Source organism: Oryza brachyantha, chromosome 4 (genome assembly GCF_000231095.2).
Source record: "Oryza brachyantha chromosome 4, ObraRS2, whole genome shotgun sequence".
Taxonomy (NCBI): Eukaryota; Viridiplantae; Streptophyta; class Magnoliopsida; order Poales; family Poaceae; genus Oryza; species Oryza brachyantha.
In genome coordinates, this window is record NC_023166.2 from 5,635,269 (window position 1) to 5,646,315 (window position 11,047).

Sequence of the window (11,047 nt, forward strand, 5' to 3'; positions counted from 1 at the left end):
CAATAATACTCTCTCTGTTTTTATTTAAACCATTTTAAATATAAAAATATAATAACATCCATAAATTTAATTTTTATTAATCAAACATTGCCTATATTTGCTTTAATCAAAAATATTGTTATACTTTTATATAAACATAGTTAAACTTTAAGAAAAAGTAGCTCATAAAAAAACAATCTTACCATATAAATAAAGTGTTAATTAGATCCATACCATTATAAATTTGCTAGTTTTTAAATATACCATTACAATTTGTCTAATTGTAAGATGTAATTATAATTTCAGAACTATTAGAAATATGACATTACATACCCTTTCGGTGTATTTAAAAAAAAAAATGGACCACATTGTCCATCTAATATTTACTGCACCCTTGGCATGTCTAAGGACAATTTAGTCCAAAAATGATATATCTGAAATGGTTCTAGAATTATAGTGGCATCACGATTAGTCGAATTGTAATGATATATTTCAAAACTAGCAAATTTATAATGACATGGATCTAATTAACCCATAAATAAAACGGAGTGAGTTAGGAGGTGTTTACGTGGGGCTAAAATTTTTTAGTCCATGTCACATCGGATGTTTGGACACTAATTTGAAGTATTAAATACAGAGTAATAAAAAATTAATTTAATAAATGAGAGCTAATCCGCGAGACGAATTTTTTAAACCTAATTAATCCATAATTAGCAATTATTTACTGTAGCATCACATATGCTAATCATGAATTAATTAGGCTCAATAGATTCGTCTCGCAAATTAGTCCAAGGTTATGGAATAGGTTTTATAATTAATTCACGTTTGATAATCTAAATTAGTGTCAAGACATCCAATGTAACCTGTACTAAAAAATTTTAGCCTTCCAAACACCACCAAACAAATGAGACCCCAATTAAACAAATGAGATATGTCCAGAGAAATAATAGGAGATCTCAAAGAATAAAAAATAAATCAGACTCGGTGCATTCCACGAGCTAGCGAAGCGCCTTATATAGCGGAACCATCGCTCGGTTAGCTGACGGCGGCAAGCAGAAGAGGAGAGAGCGAACAATGGATCACTCCACCTCTCTGCTCCGGCTCATCTTCCTCGCCCTCGGCGCCGCGCTCGTCGTCCTCGTGGTGCGCTCCTCGTTCCACCTCCCCGACGGCATCGACGCGACGACGGCGGCGGCGTCGTCCCTGTTCGATGGCGCCAGCTGCACCAGGTTCTCGCCGTGGGCGTGCCGGCAGCAGGGGCGGCGTCCGTCGTCGCGCGAGTCCGACGTCCCGCGTCACCCGCTCGACCCGCTCACGGTGAGCGAGGTCAACCGCGCCCGCGAGCTCCTCCGCGCGCACCCGCCGTTCGCGTCGGCGCCGTCGTCGCTGTTCGTGCACTCGCTCGAGCTCGACGAGCCGGAGAAGGCCGTCGTCAAGGGGTGGCGGAAGGGCGCCGACCCGCTCCCGCCCCGCCGCGCCGTGGCCGTCGTGCGGTTCCGCCGCGAGTCGCACGTCCTCGCGGTCGATCTCAGCGGCGGCGGCGGCGCGGTGACTCCTCTGCCTATCCCTGCCTCCGGCTACCCGATGATGAACATGGACGAGCAGACCAGCCTCTGCTTCGTGCCGTTCAAGGACGCGGCGTTCAACGCCAGCCTTCGCCGCCGCGGCGTCCGGCCCTCCGACGTCGCCTGCCTGCCCATCTCCCTCGGCTGGTACGGCCCGGCGGAGGAGAACCGCCGGCTCATCAAGAGCCAGTGCTTCTCCACCGAGGGCACCGCCAACTTCTACATGCGCCCCATCGAGGGCCTCACCGTGCTGGTCGACATGGACACCGCGGAGGTCCTCCACGTCTCCGACCGCGGCGCCGGCATCCCCATCCCCGCCGCCGCGAACACCGACTACCGGCACGGGCACTCCTCGCCCCCGACGTCGGCCGAGGCGCAGGGGTGGCTCGGGTTCCAGAAAGTCCGGGCGCCGTCGATGGAGCCGCCGGCCGGGTCGCCGGGGTTCGAGCTCGTCGACGGGCACACTGTGCGGTGGGGCGGGTGGGAGTTCCACCTCAAGCCCGACGCGCGCGCCGGCATGGTGGTGTCGCGGGCGCGGGTGCAGGACCCGGCCACCGGCGAGCACCGCGAGGTGATCTACAAGGGCATGGCGTCGGAGCTGTTCGTGCCGTACATGGACCCGACGGAGGCGTGGTACTTCAAGACGTACATGGACGCCGGCGAGTACGGCTTCGGGCTGCAGGCCATGCCGCTCGTCCCGCTCAACGACTGCCCGCGCCACGCCCGCTTCCTCGACGCCGTCCTTGTCGCCGCCGACGGCCGCCCCTACGTGCGCGACAACATGATCTGCGTCTTCGAGCGCTACGCCGGTGACATCGCCTGGCGACACTCCGAGAGCCCCATCACCGGCATGGACGTAAGCGCCTACCTCTACCTTCCGTTCTTCTCTTGCTGCTTGGCGCCAACACTGCGAGTCATGCTGCTGCCTTCGCTTAATTTCAATTCACTTGCCTAGTGCCACTGCTTAATTACTTCAATTCTACTGTTTCTGCTTTTGAAACTAACAGCTTTTAAATGGTAAGACGACCATAGACGAAAGTGTCATGCTTATATTTACGATATAAATTCTTATAGATAATGCCCTTTCAAAAAAATATTTTTAGTTTCTTTTTAAAAAACATTAATTAGGTTAAACTGTACATATAATTAGTACCACCTCTGTTTTTATTCGACGTTCACCTTTTGACTTATTTTAACTATTTGTTTTATTCAACTTTTTAGAAATTTACTGAAATATAAGCCATGTTTAAAGTTGCTTTAACAATAAGATAAATTATTAAAACATAATTTATAATTCTGTAGTTTTCTGAATGAAATAAATGTGTAAAAGTCATTCTAAAAATTTAACCAAGAGTTTACAAGCAGGTGTAGTACATGTGGGTGAAGTATCATCGATCGTGGCATGAAGACAACCGTAGATGTTGCTTGTGTTTTGGCTACTTGCAAAAAGTTGGTACAGTTTTGACACAGATTGGTGATGGATATTTTAGACTTTAGGATAGTGAAGAATATCGTTCACATATACCGTCAACGAGTACTCGACAAGATTCCAATCGATTCCGATATATGCAAGCTTTATTTCAGGGTCGAAATAGACAGGTTAGAAGCCTATCACCATCAAAATTTGGACGATATGCTTATGCATACATCATATTTAGGAGTTTATATAAGTGAAAATAATTTTGCTATTTGTCATTTACTGATTTTCTTGTTTGTTAGTGGCTATATAAACAAATAATTATCTTGCAAATTAAAAATCAGCAACTTTATGATGAAGTCATCTGACAGAACCTTTTAGTTTGCTTTGTTTTTTTATTTCCTGGTTCAGATTGACGTTCCTTTTCACCTTAAGTTAGGTATAATTTTCTTTTTTTATATACCAATTATGTACTTCAAATAGAGGTTAAAAGTTCTAAGTAAAAACATTGCTTCGTTTCAACCATCTTAAAACTAATAGAAATGTGATTTGGGAGAAAAGGTGAGTTGTTGATGCGGATCTAATAATTGAGAAAGTGATTGGTAGGGGGGAAAAACCAACAACTTGACGGACTGATTTTCCCAAATACAAGATATTGAACATTCCTAATGACACACCTCACATATACTGTCCCAAAAGGATTTTCAGAACATAGCCCTGAAAACAACGTTAGAAAAGATGGAGTTTTATTGGTTCAATATCGCACATCTACCTTATCATAATAGTCCGAATTTTAATAGGTAACGTCGTTTACTTATATAATTATCTTTTTTATTATTACATTTATTACTAAATATATTTTAATCATAGCTTAAATTTTAGCATATTCACACAGAGTGTTTAAATAAGATAAATAATAAGACATACATAAAAGCGCCAATAGCTTGGTGTATCGAAATACAATACGGAGGGAGTACAATTTACTTAGTACACACCTTACCATTTTACACTAATCATCGGTTTTGTCAACCAATGACAAAAATAAAATGGAAGTGGGTGGAAAGATCACACGAGAAGTAGGCGTAGCTATCGAATCAGGCCACAGACGCAGCCATGGGGCAGCGCCGTTTGCATTCTTGTGCAGCCCTGCTCTGCTCTGTTCTGTTTGTATGGATACGTGGCAGCAGCTTTGGCAGATGGTGAAGTACGTGTAACGCTTTGCTTTGTCTGGGAATCTCTGATATGATGCGTGTGTTGTGTGGGTGGTGTGCTGCAGATAAGGGAGTCGCGGCCGAAGGTGACGCTGGTGGCGCGCATGGCGGCGTCGGTGGCCAACTACGACTACATCGTCGACTGGGAGTTCCAGATGGACGGCCTCCTCCGCATCAAGGTACGCCAACACCCCGCTTTCTTGCTACTCCGGGCTGGCTATTTTTGGGGTTTTAAGAAAAACAAATGTTGTATTTAAAAACGAAAAATAATTTTCGAATAAAACTTTTATATATATATATATGTGTGTGTTTATAGCGATAAAAAAACAAACTAGAAATAAATTACAATGAAAAGACGAACTGAAAAATCCAAACTTATAATACATTTTTAAATTTTTATTTTATACATAAGAGAAACCAAAAGATAACGGCCTCTAATTCATATAGTCAATCTAATAGCCAATTACCTACGAAACACCAATACATGGTCTCACATGTCATACTTGGAGCCCATATGCAACTCGTTCATCTTTCTTCTCTCTTCTCTTATATTTTTAAAATATGGTATAAACCTGCTATTGTACCTGCTCTAAAGAGATGTCTTCATGTGAATAGTCAAACGGTCTGTTGCCTATTCGTTTTTGTTGTTACTTGTTAGCTAAATTTTAAATATTTAATTTTAAATTTTAAATTTATTTTATGGTCCTTCTACGCAGTTATTTTGAAGCTGTACTTTTAGTTCACCATATATAAATTTTATTCACAAATTATTATTTATTTTTAAATATGTCATTTTGTTTTTTTTTAAAATCGAACAATCACCCCGTCTGACATGAGAAATTATGGGCAAGTATAACGCATACACGTCAAAATTGAGCCGAGAAACACTCTGTCAGATCATTCCCACTTGTGGACGAAATTTGATCTCACATGTTTGCTAACTAATGAGTAGCACGTTTATGCATGTTTAAAGACTTTCTTGTAATACGCCTTTTTATGATTTTATTTCGTATAAAGAAAAAAGTCACATGCCCTCGTGTTCCTATTTCAAAATCCATTCTCCAACATCTCAGCATCAGAGCAGGCAGAGAGATCACCATGTCAAAACAATCTATCTGAACATATAATCAGCCAGCTTAAAACCTGATTAGTAGTACCAGTTATCACCGAACAGTACTGTCATCATTATTTTTTAAGAAAACACAAAGTACACTGGTGGAGCATCAGCATCGTCGTCTATCTACCCCGTGTCCACTAGCAGCTGTCCCTCTCACCTTGCGATTGAAGAGACTGTACTGCTAGTGTTTACACCATAATACTGGCTAGGGTCGCGTTCGACTCTCCTATTCCTTATGCAGATTCTATCGTTTCTCGATGTATTTTTCTGAATTTTTTATAGGAAAATTATTTTAAAAATTATATTAATCTATTTTATAATTTTTATAATTAATATTAATTAATCATATACTAATCTATTACTATATTTTTCACATCGAATAACTAACCCTTCTTTCCCACCTCCCGAACGCGGTCTAGATGCGTTTATATATACCCAATATTTTACATAGTAATATTTAAATATTGTAAAAAATGTAAGTATTTTTAATATTAGTTATTATATCATTAATTGTTTTTTATTTAAAGTTCTACCTATTTTACCTCCCTTAACATTCATCCTCATCTAATTTTAATTATTAAAAAATATTATATAGTTTTTTAACCTCCACCTAACATTCATCCTCATCCATTTTGAACTACATAAAAATATTATATAGTTTTTTAACATTAATTCATATTAAACAACAAATATTTACATTTCGAGACAAGAGTTGGAACTAGCTAGATGCAGGCAGATTCTCCACAGTGGCCAAGAGATTCGTGCTAGCAAGTGGGATCTTTCACATCGTACGTAGGATGCACACGTCAAGTTTGATAACTCTCACAGTCTTGAGATGCCAACAACTTTGCGTGCAAAATCTGTCGCTGGAAAATGGGTGTCGTTGTTTGTCCCCTTTGATTAGAAATATATATATATATATAATGGGTGTCGTTTTCATCGCTTTGATCTGCAGAAACAATCGACCAATTGGTGCATGCATGTTTTTCTAGTATCAGTCCACATCTTCCCTGCATGATTGTTGCACACCACTGTTCATCTTTTTGTTGTGGGCAGGGTAAAACATTTGATAATTGGTTATTTTGGTAAATGCATATGTATTCTTCCTTTTTGTTGGTTAGGATAAACTATCCGAGAACCTAGTTTGTTCCTACTTGTGCAAATTTTGATGTTTCTTGTGACTCAGTTTGGTGCAGAGATGGACTATGATAATCTTGTTTGCTCTAAAGATTTCCAAGATATTAAAGTGTTTGAGGACTCATTTAATTTTTATTTGTGTTGCATATGTAATATTGTCACATCCTAAAAGTCTCGAAAAAATTGGAAACCCTGACAGGTAGATAACATATTTTTTCTAACAATAACATAATCTACCACACAAGCTAAATATAATGTTTGGTTTTGACATAAAAAAACGTATAACACAATATAGCACATCAGCGACAAAATTAAACTGAACTGCGAGTGTGCAGAATTCAGCTGATGTACTATAAACTACTACTACCTGTTGTTTTAGATAATACTAGCCCCTTTTTTCATATGGTTTTTCTTTTAAGCGAAGATTTGAATTTTAAAACTTATTTTTTAAGTTAATTGTGGGTTTTTTTTCTAGCACACTTCATTTTCTAGCATATAAAAGCTGCTTAGATTGCTAGAGACTCATATAAAAGATTTACTATACTTTATTTTTTTAATCGTTAATAAGCCGTTCTTATGCTTAATTTCTGCAAAACAATGAGGTTGCTAGTTAACTAGGTGTCTAACTAACTCCTGGTGCAATGACCATGATTGCAGGTAGGGCTGAGCGGGATCCTCATGGTGAAGGGAACCCAGTACTCCCACATGAACCAGGTGAATCAAAACGAGGACATGTACGGCACCCTCCTCTCCGAGAATGTCATCGGCGTCATCCACGACCACTTCGTCACGTTCCGGCTCGACATGGACGTCGACGGCGCCGACAACTCCTTCGTCAAGGTGGAGATGGCGCGGCAAGACACCGCTGCCGGCGAGTCGCCGCGGAGGAGCTACCTGAAGGCTACCCGGCGGGTTGCAAAGACGGAGAGAGATGCCCAGGTCCGCCTCAAGCTGTACGAGCCATCCGAGTTCCATGTGGTGAATCCCACCAAGAAGACACGGGTTGGGAACCCTGTTGGCTACAAGGTTGTCCCAGCCGGCACAGCAGCTAGCTTGTTGGATCCGGAGGACCCACCTCAGAAGAGGGGTGCATTCACAAATAATCAGGTGAGATATAAATCGCTTTTCTCTAGAGTTCTCTTTGTTTCGTAACGCAAGATTTTTATAGCATTTGTTAGATTTATATAGATGCTAATAAATCTAAAAGCATATACAAGCTATATGCATTGATCGATGGATGCTAACTTTTTTTGTGTAAAAGTTATTGCATAATTCCTCTTTAACTCCATGCATTCCAAACAAAGGCATCATTCATAATAAATTTACTATAGCTTTGCTAGGGTCAATAAGGGATCTAAAAGGGCTTAATCTATCTATCACACACTATACAAGCTACATTTGGTTATGAATTTGATTGGCTTTTGCACCACAGATTTGGGTGACACCATACAACAAAACAGAGGAATGGGCAGGTGGTCTGTTTGTCTACCAGAGCAAAGGGGAGGACACACTGGCTACCTGGTCTGAAAGGTACCAATCAACCCAACCCAACACTTCATCTGTTGTAACCAACCCAACTAGAGACATAACTAACCGTGTGATCTGGTCGATCGGATCACACGATTACGTGGGCTAACAGGGACCGTCCGATCGAGAACACCGACCTGGTGCTGTGGTACACGCTAGGGTTCCACCACGTCCCGTGCCAGGAGGACTTCCCCATCATGCCCACCGTGTCATCCAGCTTCGACCTCAAGCCGGTGAACTTCTTCGAGAGCAACCCCATCCTTAGGCAGCGCCCGACCCGCGAGAACGACTTGCCGGTCTGCGCCGCCGCCACCGGCACCACCGCTGCCTGAGACGACGACCGTGCATGATCATGATGCTTCAGTCGATCGATCAACCCAATATATGCTGTTCATAGTGAAAAGGATGTTTCGGTACATCTACGACTGAATTTGGAGCGAGCTAGCCATGGCTGGCTGGCTTTGTGTGTAGCTATGCATGTATGACCAGATGTATCTTCTCTATTGAAGACTTGGAAGTAGCTATTGGCTTCAAGGGTTCAACCAAGTTTCTGTTGAAACTGCAATCGCATGAATTCCATTCTCCAGTTGACTTTATTATTAGCAAATTCAATTTTCACCGTCTTGTTTGGGTCCGTCTAGTGATCAAATGTTTGAAAATTTTAATCCTATCAACAAAATCCGGTCACTGTTGTTGGATGATAATCTGAAGACGTGCATGCAAATCAAAAAGCTTATACACACCCCCTGCAGCCCATACATTGCGCGTGTTTGACAGAATAACAGAAAAATTAAATGTTTGATCAATAGCAAAAGTGCCAAAGCTTGCGTCCTTAGAGTTTGGGCATGCATAAGCTCTTGAAGGAAGTAATTAGTAAGTATATATGGGATTCCATTTGTCCATTTGCGTAGCATCAATGTAAAAGGAATCAACCGCACACAAAATCTTTTCATCGAATCAGATTAGTCGAACTTCATACAATATTATTCTGCAAGGGAGGAAACAATATTGCAAAAATATCATGAGAAAAACAGTAGGAAAAGGATAAAGGATTGTACTGGTGCAAGCTATTTGTCAATGACAAAGGATGCTCATCTCAGCCACCAATGTCAACAGTCGTACATCCCAAGATCTTTTCTTGTTTGAAAGATAGTACGATGATTGCTTATTTGAAGAATAGAGATAGATCACAAGGTCAAGGAAAGACATATAAAAGTTTTATTCTCCCAAAAGTAAAACAATTCCTTCGATTTATTAGGTCAGTCTCAATACATAGTTACCAAGACCATAAACTAGGTAACCGAGCCAGATGAGTTTTATGCGGATGAAACTCCCTTATTCAATAACTCTGTCAAATCAACAATTTTACTGATGTGACGATATAATTAATGTGTATGATACCCTCGTAAAACATACATTGAGACTGACCTTAGCACCCATTGAGCCGGCATCATTGCTAGTGGCAGTTATGGAGACCAGCTGTATTGTCATCGAACACGAGACCGGCCTGCTCTCTACGAGGCTGAAAGCCCCTTCGTAAGGTTGGCCAATTTGCCAGTTCTAAAAATATTAACAGCAAAATTTGGTTTTTGACTATTATTTTGTAGATGCGTTAACTTGGATATAGTTGGTCAAAAATGCAATTAGAAGTGATGAGGAGAAGTTGGTAACAAGGTCTGGATCGGACTAAAAGCAAATATTGGATTAAGGATAAAAGGCCGAATAGTACAAGGAGGAGGAGTCCGATCAGCGAAGGATATGGATAAGTGTTCGGTTCGGGAGAGAATATAGAGTCCGTTTATGGAAACGGATAAAAGTAACATATAGGTAGTTAGTTCAGTTATTTTGGTTTGGCTAAGGGAAATTAATTCGGGAAAAACCAAGATTGAGCATTAGTTTCGGTTTTTATCATTAACAAAATTTGGCATATCGACGTTGCAACAAAATTGATAGGACCTGAAAAAAATTAAATAAAACGTCCCTCGTTTATGTCTTTTTTTGACAGTGCAATAATCAAAGATGACACCAAATTGCAAATAATTCTCTTACCATAGCATCATAATTGCATAATTTCATAGGTTCTCTATGCTCCTAGGCATGTTCAACCGTGGCCCAACCCAATGGTCCAGGCCCGAAGAAACCCAACCTAAGCCTACATATTGAAGCCCAAAAAAGCCCAAAATTTATGGAAACCCCAAAGAAAGCCCAAAAAACTTTAAAAGCTTGGCTCGGCCCAAGAAAGCCCATGGGGTCATGCTGGGCCCGTGCTTTGATTTTCCTAGAATTGTCAAGGTTGGGTCGGGCTTAGGCCTAGGTTTTTTGTCTAGGCTTTTTTCATGACCGGCCTAGGTTTTGAATAGACCTATGTGCTACTAGGCCTTTAATGTAATGTTGTTATATTATTTTGGTTTTTTCAGTTATTACAATTAACCAATAACTATAACCAAATTAATTGATAATATTTTGGTTAGTCCTAATTGTGACCGAAACTAGTGACCAGAAAATTTGGTTCCAATTAGTTCAATTCAGTTTTATATGCCCACTCCTACGGACAGTCACCAGCCCGCATGACTGCACCACAGGCAGGTTGCAACACAATAGCCACAAACATCACTAAACTTGGTGCAACGGCCCAAAACGCTCATCGCCGAAGCACTAACCCTAGCTATGAACCCATGTCAGGCAAGTATGCAATGCACAATGCACATGGCCAAATGGATCGTTCGGCACAGCACAACCTAGGCATGATCGGGCCCGTGCCGAGATCAGTCAAGCTAGCACAGTCTCATCTATGCGTCGGGCCAGGCCGGGCCTATCCACGGGCTGCAGTAATGGATAGGCACAACCCAATAAGACTCGGTCCATGTTGGGCCAGTCTGAAGGCACTACAGTCCACCGTGCTTCATAGAATAAGTCTATTGTTCCTCCCTCATCTCTTTGGGTTGTGTCTTATATGGCTGGAATAAGTTTATTTTCCTCTCTCTTCTCTTTGGGCCATGTCTTATATTGTTGGAATAAATCTATTTTACATCCCTCTTCTCTTTGGGTCATGCCTTAGAGAGAAGGTTATTTTGCCTCCCTCAACTATAGGATG

The 11,047-nt window shown here is 41.4% G+C and overlaps 1 protein-coding gene across 1 annotated transcript; it reads left to right on the top strand.

Moving 5' to 3' along the window:
• The first annotated feature begins 1,000 nt into the window (after positions 1–1,000).
• On the top strand, positions 1,001–8,565 carry LOC102702003 (primary amine oxidase-like). Its single transcript, XM_015835830.2, has 5 exons — positions 1,001–2,400; positions 4,238–4,351; positions 7,084–7,533; positions 7,859–7,956; positions 8,066–8,565. The coding sequence occupies exons 1-5, from the start codon at positions 1,054–1,056 to the stop codon at positions 8,283–8,285; spliced, it is 2,229 nt and encodes a 742-aa protein (XP_015691316.2). The 5' UTR covers positions 1,001–1,053; the 3' UTR covers positions 8,286–8,565.
• The last annotated feature ends 2,482 nt before the right edge of the window (positions 8,566–11,047 follow it).